Here is a 19,738-nt window from a genome sequence, read left to right as displayed (position 1 = left end):
CATATTAAATTACTAAGTTATATTTGTTAAGGCAGTTGCATTTATTTTTCTTGAATGTAATTGTTTATCCCTATAATTTTCTACTTGTGGAAAGAATTTCAGTCCTTTTCTGGTTTACCTCCTTGATGAAATCAATTGTCTGAGCTGCTTGTAAATGAGAAATAAATATTTTTACAATATAAGTATATGTGCAGTCATTCTATTTTCTTTTGTTAAAAGGAAGGTGAAGATTTAATTCTAATTAATATAGATAATGGAGATATTTCTCATTCAAAAATGGTTGAAGAAGAACTTGAGATTCCAGATGCTCCAGCACAAGCAGCAGAAACTTTCATAAAAAGGTGACAAGATCTTGAAGATATTTATCTTACTGCATAAATCGTGCTTGATGTGCCAAGTTTTTTATTTTGTATTATTTATTATTATTATAATATTATTTCATTCATATATACCCCACTGTAAAAGGGCAATTTCAATTAATTTCATTTATTTAGTATAGAAGTGGCTTTAAGCAGTCATAATCACCAAATTATTCTGCAACGACTGGAATGCTTATTTCTTTTGTATTATTGATACAGATTATACTCTGAGCTTTACAAAGAAGACTGAGTGCACTGTGATTTAATTGAGTGGGGCTCCCTGGAATCTTGTTAGCTTGTCAGCACTTGTAAATCAATCTTGCGCTTCTCTAGCTATAAGATGCATGGGCCTAAATGACATTTTTTTTTTTTTTTTAAGGTATGAAAAAAAATGTTGGTGTTAGGATGTAAGTTAATAGTTTTCTTCTGTGTGTAGAGTGGAGGGTCTGCAGCTGCACTTTGATCTGGAGCTCTGCCATCTCCGAGCCAGCACAGACCTTGGTGAGATCCAAACCCGCAGGAGGGCTTGGCAGCAGAAACTCAACATGGATGTGCAGCAAACCATGCTGCAGTTAATTGTTAATATCTTCAGGTAATGGGTCAATACTGGGTGTGGTATTTGCTATTATAAGAGCATGTGGTACTAGTTAAGACACTTCAATCATCAGTGAAAATACTCTCATTTTGTCTTACTTTATAGACAAAATTTTATAGAGCTTTGATTTTGTCAGGGAATATGAGAAGGAGGTCCTGTAGCCTGATGGAATGTGAGTCATCGATGTTTTGATGTGTATGCATGCATTGCTAGAATATCTTAAATAAAACTCTTTTGATTTTGAGCTTGTCTTTTGTAGGAAGATTTCAGGAAGAGAAGTGAAGTCCTTGGAAAAGCTTAGGGCCCAGCAGGGATATCAGTCAAGTTTTGGTCACTCTTGTTAGAGGCACATGAATTCAAACCAGGACAGGGTAGAAGAGCTGAAAGCAGGAACAAGAGTTCAGAACACCTGAGAGTGTTTGGACTAAAAATGGATGAGATACCTGAAGAGTGCAACACCTGAGAATGAAGGAGGGAGAGGAGCTGTTTAAGCTCAAGGACAAAGTGTTGGCACAAGAAGGGACAATTGGCCAGGAGCTGAACTCAATGATCCTTGTAGGTCCCTTCCTACTCAGGGTATTCCATAATTTTATGGTAAGAAATGTGAGGTATTGACTGTGTTTGGGACTGGGCTTCTTTCCTTTGGATCAGCTACTGAATTGCTCACAGGAATTCTCCTTGACACTTTCAGTCAGAAGGTGCTGAGTTAATTTATGAGTCCAAATTGTCTGTTACTGGATCAGCTTAAGGAATGTTCCTGTAAGTGTCTGGACCCTCTGAGAAGGACAGTAGCTGCTGGGTGTGGGGAATAGAACAGCCTTTAAAGATAGCTGATTATGGAAACTGAAATGCATTTATTTCCACAGTGGGATTTTGTGGATTTCAGTGTTTGGCAATGATAATTCCAGACAAGATGAGGAGAAATGCATTTTTGCTCATACCAGCTTGATCTCTTTAATGCACTAAACATTTGGCTGCAAAAAATGAACAGATGCTTTGCTCTTTAAGAGATAATATGTATCACAAAGGGGTTGATTCTTTTGCTTTCTTTCTCCTTTCCTTCAAACTTTCTTTGTTCTTTTTTTCAGCCTTGTTTCTTCTATCTTCTAACTCTACCAGCACCCAGGAGTGAAGGAAAGTAACTCTCAATGCAGTTGTCCTGCCAGTTGTTCTGTCTTCAGCAAAGCATTGTAGTGATTTTTCTGTGTGTGGAAGTTCCATGTTTAAAGCTAAATTATATGGAATTACATAAAACTATGTACTTTTATTTACCATACTTTTTCCTGACCCCATATGGTTGGTTAAGCTGTTAACAAGATGTAGTAAGAGCCCTGTTTTTCATGTGCCTGTTACAGATGCAATGTGATGGGACAGTGTGAGGTCAGGTCACATCTTTCAAATTGCCCATGATAGGTGCTCCAGTGGGTTGTGTGTGATTCAGGAGCCGTGTGTGTAAATGGAATTGCAGGATTGGAGCCTAAGTCATGATTTACACAGATTGTCCTTCATGGTTTACTAAATCTTACAGAGTATATGTGAGTTTGGCAGCAGGTAGCCTACCTTACTTGTAAAAATTTGAATTCTTTTTGCAATGATTCAATAACACAGACTTGTTCATTAAAACTGGATTTGATTTGAAATAGCAGCACATTTCTATTTTGTCTTCTGATGCTGCAGCATATTTCTAGTAGTATCAGTGAGCTGCTGCTATTGCAAAAGCACAACTTGCTCACAAATCTCCAAGCAGATTTATCTATTTATTTATTTATTTATTTTTGTCTCCAGGGAGGTAAAAGACCATCTAAATTATGAACACAGAGTGTTTAACAGTGAAGAATTTCTGAAAACAAGGGCAATCGGAGACCAGCCATTCTACAAAAAGGTAAATTCAGTGCTGTGATTATCTGCTATTAATAAATCTGTATTTTAGAATTAATACCAGTATCTGGAAATTTAAAGGTAAAAAAGTGATGAATCCTACATGAGAAATAGTGTTTGTTCAAGAAAGCTTTCTATATGTGCAAATGTTCTTAAAAACAAAGACTGAAAGGAAAGACTAAAAGGAACCACTTAGTATATCCTAAGGAGAGAAATTGATTGGAAATCTTTTGACCAGGTTTTCAGATTAATAGAAATAATTAAAATATTTTCAGCAGCAATTTCTAATGCTATAAATGAAATGGTGGCAATTTTATGAATTGAAATTTAATATTAGTTTAAAACTCATGTGTACATATTTAAGAAGAGCTTTGAGCAGCTGACACAAATACCAAATAGCAAAGTGGCAGGTTTGCTTTCAAGTGGGTCTTAGAAAGTAACACACTATGGAGTCGTTACTAGTGGTGTCTGGAATTATATTAAGAAAACTCAAAAAAAATGAATTAGAAAGGACTAAAGTTTGAAATCTCCTGGACATACAATTGCTAGCAAAATATGCCACCTACTGGAGGAATACTGGAAATTGTGAATCCTAATGCTTTTAGAGATGTTGTTTTACATTGGACATTACAAGTGGATTAGTAAGAGGCATTTGCACATTTATGAAATATTTTATATAATTTATATAATTTATGAAAAATTATATAAATTTTATATATAATTATATATTAAAATATACATGCAATGAAATATATAGAATTATATATATATATATATAATTTATTTAATAGACATGTTGTATAGCCTCAAAATCCAGATTTCACCTTGCTTAACTGTGCAGAGATGAAAGGTGGTGGAATTCCCTCTTTTAAATTCACACCTGGCATTTTTTATTATATCCTTTATCCTAAAAGTAGCAATTTGACCTTTTAGAAGTTATTTCTGAATGATACCACAATAATTACCTGAGCAGGGAACAGTTTTGGGGGTTACCAGAAGAAAAGATGATTCACTTGTCTTTTCAGTAATTTAGAGTGCTCCCAAATTCTTATTCCAAACCATAGACAGTATCATCAGCACCTGGTTTAAGTAGAAAAGATAATACTAAACTTGTAGCTTTTTTTTTTATCAGTATTTCTCATTTTTGTTTGGTTTCACCTCTTGGAGTGCAGTTTGAAATTGCTGTTTGCCACTAAGCAAATATCATCAAAGTCAAAGAATTTAATTAATTTGTTTTCTCTTGAAGCTTTCAATCTTTTTATTTTTGCAATTGCTGAATTGGAAGGTTCCAGTTTTGCATATGTAAAGGTAATAAAAATGAACAAAAAACATGCTAATAAAAATGTGAAATTATAAATGATCCACAGTTAACTCCTTTGTGTCTCACAGGTTTTAGAGACCTACATGTTTCACTCTTTCCTTAAAGCTCGTCTGAACAGAAAGATGGATGCTTTTGCTCGGCTTGACTTGAGTACCCGGTCTGAAGAGGACAGGTACAGTGTTCTCATTTCTTATTCTTCTGTTGGTATAGGTGATAAAAGTCCTTTTGGCCCTATTGGTATGAGATTAGGTCATCTATAAATAAGATTATGATTAATTGTTAACTCAATTATGGTTGTTGTGAAAGGGTTACATTAACAGATGGCTGTTGAAATTGTAGATATAATACTATGATACAAAAAGGAAAAAAAAAGGGGAAGTAATTTAGTGCATATGTATATTGAGTTCTTGTTGGAACCCAGAAACCTGAGATTTTTGAGCTTTCTGTGCTTTCTGGCACTGACCCCCTGGAGAGCACTGCTTTTGACTTGAGGCCTTGGAAAAGGCTTCCAAAATGGAGTGATGGAGTTAAAGTCACAGGTGTGTAGTTAAAATAGAAGTGTGTGATTTCACATGGTGAAGGGTTTTGAATTTGAGGTTTTTAGAATACAGTAATAGGTATGGGACAAAATGGAGGATTTGGAGTGTTGTCTCCTTTCTGTCTTCTTCCTTCTTCTTCATGGTTTCAGGTAGTAGTTTTTGGTTGGATAGTTAGTGCTCACTGGGATGACAGGAGTTTGGTTATTGGGTCAAAAGTATAAATAATATAGGTGTTAGTTCTTTATTGCACTGTTAAGCTTTAAAAGACCTTGTAACTAGCTTGATTCACCTCCATTTTGCTTGCTTTTAACTGGTAGCTAGAAGTGTTGCAGAACTCTCTGTACTTTAGATAAGATTTGATAAACAACCAAGCCCAAACATGAGAAAATTTGTCCCCTTCGTGTTTTTTATCCTGGCTCTGAGTGAAAACAGAAGAAAATGAAGACAAGCCACTAATTTAGTGGTGCAGTTACCACATTCACAAGTTCTGAAACTAGTAATATGTTATTTTTCCTTTCCTCAGGTTAGATTTGATGTTTCCCAGCCCCAGAAGGCTGACAATAGAGAAAATGGCTTCCAAGCGAATGAGTGCGGAGCGCAGGGCCAGCCGGCGCATGGTGATCAGCATGCCCAACCTGCAGGACTTCCAGCTGCCAGAGGGGCCCACCAGGAACTCCTCACTCCGAAAAGTGGGAGCAGCTGTTGGTAAGGGAAGACTGTGATGGACAAAGGCACCTCTGCTGTCTTTTGGGGTGACATCACTGAGTAATTGTCACAGAAACACTGTTAGCTGCTGGGAAGAAAGGATGGCCTGAGTCACTTTGAGCTGGGGTCTCTCTGTGCTTCCCCTTGCTTGTGAAGTCGGTCTGTAGCCTGCTGTAAGTTTTGCTGGACCACAAAAGTGTGATTGGTCCCAGTGGGATTGATATTGGGGAATTGATTCTTGAGTCCTCACCCACTTTGTCCAGCTCTCTACTACCTTTAATTTAAACACAGGCTTAAGCTTATCACTGTTCAGAAAGAATTCCATGAGAGGTTTTTTTGTTGTTGTTTTTTTTTTTTTTTTAACTTTTCCAAAATTTATGTTATCTGATTAGGGAATATTCTCATAATATTAATATAATAAAAAATGCATTTGTGTCCCTAGCACAGCTGTGTCTTGTAATTGCTGTGATGGGGATTCTGTTTGTTGTTTGTAGTATTGCTGGTTGTGAAGATACTTACACTCCTACTCCTTTTCCTGATCAGTATACTCTCTTGGTGTTTGTTTCTAGCTGTGAGAACACCCTCCAAATCCATCACCACATTCAAAATTCCTGAAATTCACTTTCCTCTGATGTTCCAGTGTGTTCATTCCTACTACACAGACTTCTTCAACCACCTCAGCAAAGCTATCAGTACCTTACCCCCTGAGAACTCTGCATTGCTGGCAAGGTACTTCTACCTCCGGGGCCTTGTTAGCTTGATGCAAGGGAAACTACTAAATGCACTTTCTGACTTTCAGAACCTAGAAAAAACAGACTTAAGAATTTTCCCTACTGATCTTGTAAGAAAAATAGTGGAGACCCTGCCTCGCTCAGAGCGCTTGCAGGCAGACCGCAAACCTGAGCTCAAGAGGCTGATAAGTCGAGTGATGGAAAAGCAAAGAGAAGTTCTGAAAATAGATGACCACGTAAAAAATTTTGAATTGCCAAAAACACACATGCAGCTGGATGATTTTGTGAAGAGAATTCAGGAGTCTGGGATTGTCAGGGATACAGACACTATCCACCGGTTATTCGATGCCCTGACAGTAGGTGAGTATGAGGTTGTTGGTGGTTTTTTGATTATTATTTAGCATTGTCACATGAAAAAGGAAGATTTACTCAAACCCTTAATGTTGGTTGGTCTGTCAGTGCCCTGGGAAAGCTGAGCCCCTTGTGCCTGACCAGTCTGTCAGTGTTCCATTGTGGGGACCCTTCACTGAGCAGCTGCTGCATGGAGGGAGGTTCCACTGACTTGTCCAGGGTCACCTGCCAAATAAAGGGGCTCCTCCTGGGTGTCCTTTACCCACTGCCAGCACACTTGCAGGACTCACATTAACAGCTTAAAGAAGAGCACACTCTATTAGTAAAATTATCAGAGTTTGAGAATTGCTGGTTGTAATATCTGACTGCCAACATGCATTTAAAATAATGTTAATTCAAACCCTTATATGGACAAGCTCTAATCCCCAGTAAGAGCCAGCTTGAAATAATGATTCAGTGTGCCTAGAGTGTGATTTTTACCCAGTAGGTGATCTATGGGAGAGAAGATAGGCTCAGCCTGTTGACTGATCCCAGAATTTATATGGAGCCTTCTCTAACTTCTCCCCATTGTTAACTCACTTTTATACTATTCCTTTACATTTAGGTGGAGCTGGAGTGTCACACATTTTACTCAGTGAGGGGTGGTTGTACCTTGGGGGTGTATCTCAGGATAGTGCCTGAGATAACCTTGGGATGGGGACACGTGCCTAAAATGTCTATACTTATATGCCCAATAAAAAGGCACAATTTGACCGTTACTGTCTTTCTAAACCTATCTTCCTGTACAAGTCTGTGTAATATTTTCTCACACTAAAGGGGTTTTAAAAAAATTTTTAGGACAGCAGAAACAAATTGATCCTGAAACATTCCGAGATTTCTACAACTACTGGAAAGAAACTGAAGCAGAAGCTCAAGAGGTGAATCTACCACCAGCAGTAATAGAGCATCTAGATAAAAATGAATGTGTCTACAAGTTATCCTGCTCAGTTAAAACCAACTATGGTGTAGGGAAAATAGCTCTGACCCAGAAACGCTTGTTCCTGTTGACTGAAGGAGGCCGTCCTGGCTATGTCCCAATTGCTGCTTTCAGGGATATAGAGGTGAGCACCAACTTCCTGTCCTCTGGCATGCCTGTGGGTATAGGTTGTGTCCCATTCTCCAGAATGAGCTGGCTCTCAACATGAAGATTCAGCAAGGGGAGTTGGAGACAGTGCTGAAGTCACTGTGTGAGTGATGAGGTAAAGTTCTGGGGGTTTGGAACAAAAATGTCATGACTGAAAATCAAGAGGTTATAACCTCAGAGAAATGTGTAGAGTGCAGTAGATAGGATATGGAGTAGATAAGTTTAATAACATGAGCATTAAATGTGCTCATGTGTCTGAGGTATCAGTGGGTCAGCTTATATCCACTGTGGAGCAAAGGCTTTATAATGGTGTTTAAACTTATTTTCATAAATCCAGCTCTGCTTAATGGTGTGTATGGGCAACTGAAAGAATTAGCTGTAATTAGAAAAAGCTGCTCTGTGGGCTGAATCCTGAATCTTATCTATCATTTGGGTGCATTCTCCTTGTTTTCTCTTTCCTGTAACTTTCCAGGATGTTAAGAGCACTACTGTAGCTTTCCTTCTTTTGAGAATACCTACTCTGAGGATTAAAACATTATATAAAAAAGAAGTCTTTGAAGCCAACCTTAAAACTGAATGTGATCTCTGGTACTTGATCGTGAAAGAAATGTGGGCTGGAAAGAAAATGGCATATGATCACAAGGTATGTAAATATGGGAATTTGTAACCAGATAATATGAAGAATGTGCTTTCTGTTTCTATTCTAAATAATTTATGTACTAATCTTAGAATTTCATGGTACTTCTCTCCCATGAAAAAAGATCCATCTTGGAAATGGGTATCCATCCTATGTCTGCTGTATCTTTTCATATGGTTTTGTTTGCATATCCTGTATTAAGTTGTGTCAGATTTCAAGTATTCCTGTAATAACACTGGTTCTGACTCCCTGCTCCAAGACCTTGCTTGGAACATGAGATGTGGGAGTGGGGTGTGATAGCAAGTGACAGGAATTGTGCTGCAGGGCAGCAACTGCCTGGTGCTTGTGCTAAACATGACACGTGTTGTGATTTTGAGCATGGTGTCTTGTAAGAATAATGAGCAATAGATAAACTACAGTAAGACTTCTGTCTTTAGGATCCTCAGTATATCCAGCAAGCCCTGACAAATGTTCTTCTGATGGATGCTGTGGTTGGTGCCCTGCAGTCCTCCAAAAGCATCTATGCAGCCTCTAAACTGTCTTATTTTGACAGGATGAAAAATGAAGGTCAGTCATAGCAATGCTACAAAGCCTGTTGGTGTTGCATCATCTCTTTCTGCTCTTTCAGTGTGTATTCTGTTTTTCAAACTGGTTATATGTAGAAATACAAAAAGACATTAGCCTGATTGCACATTCACAAATGCAATTTAATAGCAAGTAGAAAGTTTAGGGTTTGTTCCTTCTTTTTTTTTTCTTTTTATTCCCTCTGCCTTTTTTGTTTGTTTGGTTGGTCTTGGTTTTTGCCTCTGTGTCCATGCTTTTGCTTCTGTCTCCATCTTGGATGCTGTGTTTTTGTCATGTCTTTTTAGATTCCTTGGGTGGTGGATGTTTCTGCTACCAGAATTCATACAAGTGGTGTTTGGGCTCTGAGCTAAAGCTAGAGGGAAAGAAAAAGGAGAAATGTGAATGAATGGTGTAGAATTGCGATTTTATAAGAATTGTAGTTCTATTCTAGGCTTAAATGTGCACTTCACTACCTTCTAAAATTTATTTTAGTGCCTATGATGGTCCCCAAAACAACTTCAGAGACACTAAAGCACAAGATCAACCCCTCAGCTGGTGAGACATTTCCACAGGCAATAGATGTCTTGCTTTATACTCCAGGTAAGATGATGTGTTGCTCTCTTTAGGTTAGCCCAGCTTTAATTAGCCTATAAAGCACATGATCTTATAACACCTGGTATTATGCCTGCCTGATGTGTTCACATTCTTACATGGATTGGTTGTGTGTTGAATACTAAACCAGAAAAATAATTTTAAAAGAACAGTAATGTTGCATATTAAGATACTCCAAGGCATAGTTTTCACTGTGTTAATTTGCCTTTCTCTACACATATGCCTTATCACAGACTTCAATTCTGTTTTAATGGGCTGATTTCTCATTAAGCTTTCTGGCTCACTTACTGAGCTGGATGGATGGGTGGATGATGCTTCCCTGTTGATCAATATTCATTGTTAGGATTTTATTTTTCAGTAGAGTCCTGTGGAGGAGTTAGTTCAAACCACAGTACAAGGAACAGTAGTGGAGAGTGTTGGATTCAGTGGTTTGTTTTCTTTCTTTCTTCATAGTATGAGAGATTTTGATGGAGTAGACAAGAGTGAGTGGATTTATTAGTTGTATTTACAAGGCTTAAAAGCCTTCCTGCAATCCCAGTGAGCTCAGCTCTTAGTCATCAATGAAAGAGATTATCTCTGCTCTGAGTATCTTTGGAGTATAAGATTAAATCATTGGGTGAACTCAGAAAATGGATGATAACAAGGACAGATGCATTGTGAAAGCTGTGTCAGTCAATAACTGATGATGTAAATTCCAGAAGATGCATTTCATTACAAACCTGCTCTGCCTAATAATGGCTTTGCCACAGGTCTCCAAAAGTATTTTGTTTTCTTTTACCTCTCTCATTTTCTCTACTTTATTTCTAGGGCATCTTGACCCTTCAGAAAGACTGGACAATGCTCATCCAAAACTCTGGTGTGCTTTAAATGAGGGGAAGGTGGTGGTTTTTGATGCCTCTACCTGGTCTATCCAGCAACACTGCTTCAAAATGGGCCGCTCTAAACTGGTAAGACTGGCACAGGATCACAGTCCCTGCTTCAGCTGGGTGAGGTTTTGTTACTGTAGCCTGTCTGACTCCAAATCACATCCTTCCTTAAAAGTTGTGTAGTTGTTTGAGCTTCAGTTAACTTGGTAAAGTGGAGATTTTTGAGAAGAGCTGAAAGGAGGCTAAATGGATTAATAATAAAACAAATCAGTTGGTGAGAAGTGATGGATTGGACTTGGGAGGGCCTGATGGGTTCTTGGTGCAGGAAAGCAGGGTTGAAACAGTTGAGGAGGAAGAATAAAGGCCACTTAACCCAAAGAGAAGATGAGAAGGGGAGTCCTAGGAATAGATAAAAATTCACCCATACTGAAGAACTGGACATTTGGAAGAGGTGTAAGGAAACCAGGTAGATGCTATTGAAAGAGAGATAGAGCTCTAAAATAAAGTGTCTCAACCAGCAGGTGAAAGGGAGTGGTTTGTGAAAGGCTACCTGAAAGAGTAATCTTGTGAAAAGGGAATCTGAACCAGGCATGCAGCCTGGGTGAAAAACACATAGTAGAGAGAACACACAGAAAAGGGATTGGACATGTCACTTGTGTGAAAGATGAGAGATTGCTGTGGATGAGTGTGGGAAAGAGTCAAAAAGGGAGGGGTAAAGCTGGTGGTGAAGAGCTGGGTGGAGGAAAGATAGAATTCCAGAAGAGTCAGATACGACAAAAAAAGTTGGCAAGTGATGGCTGGAGAGAGATAAATGAAGAGTGTGTGATGGAGGGGAAGGGCATTCCAGAGACAGTAGAGGAAACAGTGTTTTCTTAAACACTACTTTTAGCTGAAGTAGGAAGTGTGGATATATTGGATAGTTAGGTTGGCTTCCAATGCAGAGGAAAGGAGCACACTAACTTCTGTGGTTCCCCTGATGCCCTCTGAAACTTTATTTTGGGCCAGGAAGCACACCTTTAGGCAGTCCCTAAGATAAATTATTAATCCTATTTACTGAAGGATAAACTTTGCAGAGAGATCTGTTCTCTCATTATTTATAGAGCAGAGCAAAGGGTAGAACACTGGAGAGCCAAGTGTTCATCTCCTGCAGAGATCACCAGCAAACTGTAGCTTCTGAATACAGCCTTTCCTATGTTACATTAAAGACTGATTTCTTTTCTAGGCTTTATTTAACCCAGCTTTTTCTCCCCAGACTTGCATGGTTATGGTGGAGCAGAGTCAAGTATGGATTGGTTCTCAGGACTCCATTATTTATATCATCAACACCCACAGTATGTCTTGTAATAAACAACTGAATGATCATCGCTCTGATGTTACAGACATTGTTGTGGAGAAGAACAGAACACCCAGGTAGATTTAATTTGATTTTCCTAGATGTTGAAAGAATTTAATGTTTTAAATGGGAGGGTTTATCCTGCTAATAAAGTCTTCATTTAGCTCATTTTTATAGCTCCCATACTGTGTATGTCAACTAAGAATTTCCTTTTTAAATAAAGAGCACTGTGTAGTTTGGAACAAAGAGGATAAAGGAATGCTCTTTTGGATGAGGATGAGAACATTCAGGAACTGGCAGCATCCAGTGAAGAATTGATACAGATGCATTTTAAAGACCTCTTCAGTTTTGCTTTGAGCACGTCATTGACTACATGTTTACAGCAAGCTTCTGGATTTTTCCTCCATGTTTATAAAAGAAACAATACATTTATTGTTCTGTTCAGGCAAAATGCTTTTGATCTTTTGGTAGCACTGGGAAGAGTCTTGGCTGAAGGTCTTAACCTGCTGTCCTCCCATGGGAAAAGCAACTCCAGGGTCAATAGGTCTGTCAGGTGTTACTGGGTTTCAGGAAGAATTTGTTTAAGTGTAGGAACTTTCTGAAAAAGGTTTTCTCATTCTAAGCCAGCAAATGTTAAAGGTAAAAAGGAAAGGGATAGTATAATTTGTTTGCTCAGGTGCAGTAACAAAGAAGAGCAGTTTGAAATATTTTTGTTCTAACTCAAGAGAAAATCCATCAGGCAACATTGTTCAGAGGAATTATAGGGAATGTTTTGTTGTGCTCTACTCCTCATGCATGATGTAACGTGCTCTTGTTCACTGAGCTCTGAGTTAACCTGCACTGTTTCTAGTTGATACAGAGTTTGTAAAGGATAATCTTGAAGATAATTTAAAAATGGACACCAATTTGGTTTACTGTAAAATTGGTTGTTTTGCAAGTAAGTCTCTTCTGTGTGTGCACTCTTTTCTGAACATGAATGCACACTACAGTTGTTTATTTTTTTAATCTGTGCCAACAGTGAAGCATATTCCAGCAGTTTAGATGGAATGGTGATTGCTTGGAACATCAGCACTCTCAAAGTGAACCGTGTCTTTCAGCTGCCCTGCCAAAATCTCACCTCTATGAAGCTTCATAATGACCAACTGTGGTGCTGTAAGTCCCTTCCACAAATCGTAATAATTACAAAAATCAGCTTCACATAAAGAAACAAGCCAGTTATTGGATGTTCCATTTTATTTTAATTTTTTCATCCATGTTTTGTAGAGATGGAAGAAGTGGGCACCTCTGTTACTAACTCTGTATCTTTAATATTGAAGGTACAAGAAGTTGCATTCTTGTAGTGTCAATTCACGAGTTTCAAGTGCAGATGAAAATCGAGCACCACCTGAGGGATGTGTGTTCCTCTTTTCTTGGCTTCCAGCTCTTTCCTGAGGTATTGCACTTACTCTGTTGATAGTTTAAAGGAGGCAGGGCCTTGTGGCATTACAAGCCCTGGTTATTTTGATACGTTTTCAGTCAGCAGTGCTTAAATGTATCTTTCTGTGCTTTAGAGAGATGAAGTGTGGGCGTCTTACTCCGGGAGTAGTGACCTGTACATTTGGAACAGCAAAGACCTTTCCAGTACACCTCAAAAGATTCATCTTCAGGATTGCTCTGAGATTACTTGTATGATAAGAGTTAAAAATCAGGTGAGAGACATCTTGGCTGTTTTTGCCTCTTGTGGATTTCTTTACTGAAGTTTTGTTTGCAGCTGTCATTGTCTCTGGGTGTGTGCATAATTACATGAGGTTTGGAATGTTGATTCCTCTTTGAAATCAGAGATGCTAAAGGCTGCCCAACACAAATGGCTGTTGCAGGTCTACCCCAAAATGCATGGCAAGCCAAGCCCCTCATCAGTAATTAAATGTGTGGTGACATACATATATCAGCCATTGACATTTCCAGGGAACTGTAGAAACTGAAAGTTTAGGACCTTTGATATTTTATCTCAGGGCTTCTCAGACTAAGCCTTGAAAAAAGGTTACCAGACAAATGACAAATGCCAATTAATTGGCCTGTTTTTGTAGATGACCTTTTCCTTGATTAGTTACCATATTCCTAAATCAGGACAGACAAAGGATCCAATGGATTCCTGCTTTGGCATCTTGTGTCCATGTCACTACTGGCCTGGGTGTACCTGCTTTTATGTGGTCTCAGGGGCTGTGCAAATTATTGTAGTAATGCTGCTGTAGGGGCCCATTCAAGGTTGCTTTGCAAATAAATAGCTAAAGTATACCTACTGGGAAAGCAACTTTTGGAATCCTTTTCTCAGATTTTCCCTCCTTCCTTCCTCAAACATGATTTTTTTTTAATGGAATAGGGAACTTTTCTCTGTATTCCGCCTCTAGCTAGAGTTTTGCACTAAAATGGAAAATCATTTTAGGATTTTCTTCCCCCAGGCAGAGATTAATATACTTATATTAATATATTAATCTGTTTCAAGGGAGTGAGAGGATTGTTTGGAACCCCCAAGGTATTAAGCTCTCTTGTTCTACTGAAGAACTTTATTCCTTTTTCTTCTCTTCTTTAAGTAATTTATGAATAAGTTAATACTGAGCCCAGTACTAACCCTTGGGGGACACCACTAGTGACAGGCTCCAAGCAGACCCTGTGCCACCACTTGCACTCCTGTTCCCTCTATTAACCAATGAGTTATGGAGAGTGAACTTGCAGCCTGGCTTAGGCTGACAACAACAGTGGTAGGGCTGTCAGTCACAGGCTTTAATTAAAACCAAGCCACTGTTTTTCCTTAAGAAACTGGAGAGAAACCCAGCTGCATGCTGTGTCTATCTGAAATAGGATGTGTTCTGTCTGGCACCTTGGCCTATGTCTTTTATTACCTATTATTTGACCCAGTCTCTGTGGCTGTGATTTCATTTTGGACTTGCTGGTGCCACAGTTCCCTGCAGAGCAGCAGGTTCATGGATGTACTGTCAGCCCTGTACAGAGAAGTACTTTCTTCTCAGTGAAACTGAACTATTACTGGTTCCCACGTCCCTGACTTCCTTAATTTCAGGGTGGAACAGTGGTTCTACATTCAGCTTATTTGCACTTCTGCTAGTTCATAAACCTTTCATAAAGGCTTCTTAGCTGCCTTCTCTCCAACCTAAGGAGTCTTGGCTTTTCCATCTCCCCTATGAGGATGGTGAGGCCCTGGCACAGATTGCCCAGAGAAGCTGTGGCTGCTCCATCCCATTCAAGGCCACGTTGGATGGACCTCTGAGCAACCTGGTCTCGTGCAAGCTGTCCCTGACCATGGCAGGGGGTTGAAATGAGATCTTTAAAGTCCCCTTCAACCCAAGCCATTTTCTGACCTTTGCTCATATGACAGCTGCTCCTTTCTCATGGCAGTTTAGCTCTTCCCTGGATTTTCTCTGCTCTTGCAGTGCAAGGGCACACTGTGCCTTTCACAGGGATAAGGGAAAGCATCCCTGGTGCTGGGGATTGGCAGCTGAACATTCCAGCATGGGGCACAGGAGCTTTCCTGAACTGAGGGAACCAGAGGGGAGCAGAGACACCCACCAGGAACCCTCAGCTCATGCCACAGCAGCTGAGGAGACTTGAAGAGGGCCAGGAGCAATGGTGGCCAAGCCCCTTATTAATGAAATTTTCAGTGTTTCCCTTTTCCAGCCAAGCATGAGGGAACCCTCACTGTACCAATGTGCCACATAAAAACCTCCTTGACTGTGTGCTGGACTGAGATGTGAAATAGTGAAAATGGCTGTGGGTTTGTTTTGTTCCCCCAGCTGTGGGTTGGCAGCAGTGGGAGGCTGCAGGGCAAGAGCAAAGGGAAGATCTACGTGGTCAGTGCTGAGAGGAGGAGCGTGGACAAGGAGCTGCTGGGCCACGCCGACGCGGTGCGGGCGCTGTGCTCCGCCGAGGACAGGTACGTCCTCAGCGGCTCTGGCAAGGAGGAGGGCAAGATTGCCATTTGGAAGGCTGGATAGTCACACTGTTCCTAATGCCTCTGCCTCCTCTGGGGAAAGGTAAACACCTGGGACTGTGTTTACTTCAGCATTTTGTATCTACTTCAACCACCTGCCAGTGTTACTGTCGTGTACTTACTGGGTTTCCATCCCTGTGTTGTAGAAAATGGAAATCAAAGCAAATCTCCCCTCACACCTTGTCCTGCTCCTGCACATTTGGTAAAGGAACAGAAATAGGAGAAGACAGGTCACTGTCTTCAAACTGGACATGAGGTGGTGTGGAGGGTCAGGGTCACCTGCCTGGGGCAGGTCATGTTGGGAACACCAGAGCCAGCTCAGTAATTCCATGGGAGCTCTCTCTCAGCAGTGCAAGGTTGCTTAAAAGAGGGATTTTATTATGTCTTTACAGCTTGTAAGAGGTGGAAAAGGGCACTGAAAGGTAAAAAACCAAGTATGCTTGAACTTGGAGAGCTGTCACTGTGATCATCCTTCTGAGCTCAGAGCTGTAGGTAGGCAGTGTCCCTTACCCTGGATGGGATTTCTGGGGCTGTTTTGTTTATAATGCAGGCTCAGGCAGGCTCTCCCCAACAGCACTGAAAGCTCCTTCAGCTGAAACAAGGTATTTCTAATGAATATTTTAATTCTTAAATGTATTTTTTCTTTGAAAACAATGCACAGCACTTGGCATTTGGAACAGTTAGTGAAACTGATTATTATTTATCTGAAGCATTAATTTATTTAATTCCTGTATATATTATACTTGCTTTTGGAAGCACCTCCCAGTCCCTGTGGAGACAAATCTCTGCCACTCTTCCCTTCAGTGTCTGTTTCTGCAGTCAGAGGAACTGCTGTTATTTTGAGTAGAACCTGCTTCATTTTTAAGTTCTGCACAGTCCTGAAACCCCTCCTCAATCCCTGGAATGAGCACCAGGGGCTGCAGCCTGCAGGAGTCTCCAGAGCAGCATTCCTGATCAGTGCCTGATGTACAGTGGTTTTTCCACTGGTAACATTTATCTGAAAATAAAACAATAAATCTGTGCAGATGAGTGTTATCTGCATCAGTGCAGAGTGCAAAACAGTGTCTAAAAGACTGTAAACAGAAGGACAAAATGGGCTGCTACTTTTCTTAATAAATATAAACCAGTGTAGGGCTAAATAGAAGGGTATAAACAACTGGAAAATATTATGACTAGAAATTTTATGACTCTGTATAATATTTCTGCTGATAAAAGTTTTTGGTATTATGGTAACTGAGATTTTACTTTTTTAGCTTTTGTATCAATTTAATAACATTAAATACTCTATTGATATATATTGATACTCTGGCCTCTGTAGTTCTTTTTCCTGTGTAACTTGATACTCGAGAATGATGATTTTAGAGCTAACTTGCATCCTGTCTGTGTGCTGTAAAGAATAATTGCCTGGGGTTTTCTCTCTGCATGTTCTCTTTTCTTAGACAGCTTCTGCTGTAATGTGTCCCCTTTTGAGCTCCATATCTGTGACTTTCAGGTTCCTTCTTTCCTCCCCTGGCTCAGTCAGGCTGCCTGGGGTAAGTGACGGGAATTATTTGCTGAATTCTAAGACACACAGGGGCTGTTAATAAACTTTCCCTGTTTCTGCAGAACTGAACCAGCTGCACCAACCTGCTGCCCACCTGTTGCTGTCTTCACTGATTTTCATTCCTGGCATACCTTTTTAAACCTGGTTTTGTTTTCTTAGCTGGTTTTTACGTGCTCACTGAGCATTTCAGCTTTGCTCCAGGATTTCAGCTGTGGAATGGTCCTGCAGTCACAGCACTGTGAGGTTCTGTTCAGCTCTCAGAGTTTCAGGTACTTCCCGTGGGCCCCTTGGTGGTGATAAGGCACCTCTGAGCTCCTCAGAGCTCCTCAGAGCTGCTCTTTTCCCCTCTGCCAGCTGAGAGCTTGCCAGGTGAAGTTGCCTCTCTGAGTCACTGTCCCCATGGAAAGGACAAAGGGAGCAGGAGCTGAGCACACCCCACCCCTCTCTGGCCCTAAGGCCCTGCTGCTGCTGGGGTTTGGCAGCCTCTGTCTGAGACTCTGAGTCCAGCTTGTGCTGCCATCCCCTTCTCTCTCAGGGAAATGCTGCCTCTTTCTTGGAAACAAGGCTAAAGCTTGTTCAGCTCCTTTTTAAGGTTTGTTTTGTTGTTTTTTTCCTGGTCTCCTGACCTGAAAAATCTGAGAGGGTCAGAGAGACCTGCCAGGAGCCCACGGTGCTCTTAGTCCTATGGTTGAATTTTTGGAGGCACTATGTAGAGCAGGGAATTGGACTTTGATGATCCATATAGATCACTTCCTAATTGAGCTGTTCTGTGATTCTTTGATCAAACCAAGGGATGGCAGTGTGCTTCCAGAAATAACACAGCTGTGGAGATGGGAGCTGCTTGGAAATTCAGGCTGCTGCATGCTGGCTGTGATCTCCCCAATAGAACCATGCAGGGAAGGAGGAAACAGCCCCTTCCTCTGCCCCCAGCCCGTGCTCACAGGCCGCTGGGAGATTTCATGGGACCAGGCCCCATTTTCCTTCAGTGCCAGCTGAGTCCTTTTGGAGGCAAATGGAATTAAACCCCATCCTGCCCTGATGTGCATTCCTCACCTCCCTGCATCCATTTCATCTGCCACTGTAATGTGCAGGATTCCTCTTGGCATCTTGCTTCCCTCTCCAGGGTGAGTTCCCCTCTGTCTTGGCACAGGTCCCCTGCTCTCAGAAGCAGGGGGTGACCCAGTGCCACCCAGCTGTCAGGACAGGGACACTGCTGCACAAATGCACAGAATGTTACTACCAGCCACCCTTGTTCCCAGGATTTGGGCACTGTTCTGCTGAAACTCATCTCTGGCCTTGCTGGGTGGCTGCCCCAGCCCCTTTTTGGGATGTGAAGGGCTGCTTAGCACATGGGACCCCAGCATGAGGGGATGTGGGATGGCACCTGGAAGATGCTGAAATCCCGCAGGGACAGCCCATGTTCCCAGTGAGCTCTGTGTGCAATGAGTGTTACACAGCCAGGCTGGCACTGCTGGGGGTTCTGGGAGTGCACGAGGTCTCTGCTGGTGATGGACATGGGCACCATGTGCCAATGGACACTGCCACAATATGCCACCCTGCCCTCCAGGATGGGAGATAACCCAGCTCCTGTGGAGCCTGGAGAATGCAGGGACTGGCCCCACTGGGACAAACTGGGCTAGGGGAGGGATAAATACAGGTTTGTTGGTTCTTCTCAGACTGAGAAGTAGAGGCAGAGCTGGAGCAACTCCTCTCCAGGCTGTTCTGAGCCACTCCAAAGCCACTGTGGGTTATTCTGTAATGAGCAACAGCTCAGGGAGCTCCACAGTCCTCAGCACACTCCAGCCAGCCCAGACCCAGCACCCTGCTCCCAGCCTAGGCAGGGTCCTGCTTCTCTTGGACAAGGATCACAGTCCTGCTCCCAGGGCCAGGGATGAGTCACATCCCCTGAGTGGAGCAGGGGGATCACCCTAAAGCAACAGCAGCACCCAAGAGGTTTCTGCTTCTTGTCCCTTTCTCCAGGCCTCTGCCTGCCATGGTGCTGGAAGTGATCAAGGTTTCCCCTCCTCCTACACTTGCCATTGTGCCAGGAGAAGACATGGATGTAGGACAATCCCTGGCACTTAATCCCCTCCTCCCTTTGGGCTTTCCAGGTACAGTCCCTCAAGGTGAGGATGAGCCCAACACTGCTGGGCAGAGTGGGCCAGGAGGGGAGGCTCTTGCCCTATTTGCTCACATTCTTGTTGGTAGCTATTAGGAAGTCACTCAGCTCTATCCTACCCAAACCCAGCACAGCCCCTCCCTGGGTGTCCTGTAGATATTTGGAGAGGCTCCTACACCAGTGAGGGAGGTCCCCCTTCTCCTCCCTGTACTGGTGAAAAAGCAGCTGCATAGGCTGGGCCTGATGTACTATGTATTGTATTTTATGTTTTCACTTCTTCCTTAAACTTTTGTCCAGGGAAAAGTGTGTGAGTTTTGTTTAGCCAAAAAGGGAGCTCAGTTGCCAGAATGCTCACTTGGCATGTGAGAGGTGGTGGCATTGGTGGCTGCATCCCCAGTGTTTTTAAGACCAAGGGCTGGGTAGAGCCCTTGAGTGAAAACACCAAAGGGGATGGAAGTGTCGATGTGCTGGAGGGTAGGA

At 41.6% G+C, this 19,738-nt stretch overlaps 1 protein-coding gene across 2 annotated transcripts in view; it reads left to right on the top strand.

The window, feature by feature from the left end:
- DENND3 (DENN domain containing 3) overlaps positions 1-16,895 on the top strand; it is a 32,233-nt gene extending 15,338 nt beyond the window's left edge. For both annotated transcript variants that reach the window (XM_056484779.1, XM_056484780.1), the window contains 16 exons: positions 220-341; positions 796-951; positions 2,740-2,836; positions 4,222-4,325; positions 5,216-5,397; positions 5,967-6,488; positions 7,317-7,579; positions 8,075-8,245; positions 8,677-8,806; positions 9,296-9,403; positions 10,223-10,362; positions 11,534-11,691; positions 12,633-12,766; positions 12,931-13,046; positions 13,165-13,302; positions 15,400-16,895. In XM_056484779.1, the coding sequence (XP_056340754.1) occupies positions 220-341; positions 796-951; positions 2,740-2,836; positions 4,222-4,325; positions 5,216-5,397; positions 5,967-6,488; positions 7,317-7,579; positions 8,075-8,245; positions 8,677-8,806; positions 9,296-9,403; positions 10,223-10,362; positions 11,534-11,691; positions 12,633-12,766; positions 12,931-13,046; positions 13,165-13,302; positions 15,400-15,600 (2,742 nt within the window). In that variant the 3' untranslated portion in view covers positions 15,601-16,895. The remainder of the gene's footprint in view (positions 1-219; positions 342-795; positions 952-2,739; positions 2,837-4,221; positions 4,326-5,215; positions 5,398-5,966; positions 6,489-7,316; positions 7,580-8,074; positions 8,246-8,676; positions 8,807-9,295; positions 9,404-10,222; positions 10,363-11,533; positions 11,692-12,632; positions 12,767-12,930; positions 13,047-13,164; positions 13,303-15,399) is intronic.
- Positions 16,896-19,738: the final 2,843 nt, after the last annotated feature.

The sequence above is a fragment of the Oenanthe melanoleuca genome, chromosome 2 (assembly GCF_029582105.1).
Source record: "Oenanthe melanoleuca isolate GR-GAL-2019-014 chromosome 2, OMel1.0, whole genome shotgun sequence".
Lineage (NCBI taxonomy): Eukaryota > Metazoa > Chordata > Aves > Passeriformes > Muscicapidae > Oenanthe > Oenanthe melanoleuca.
This window is presented reverse-complemented; position numbering and strand designations above follow the sequence as displayed.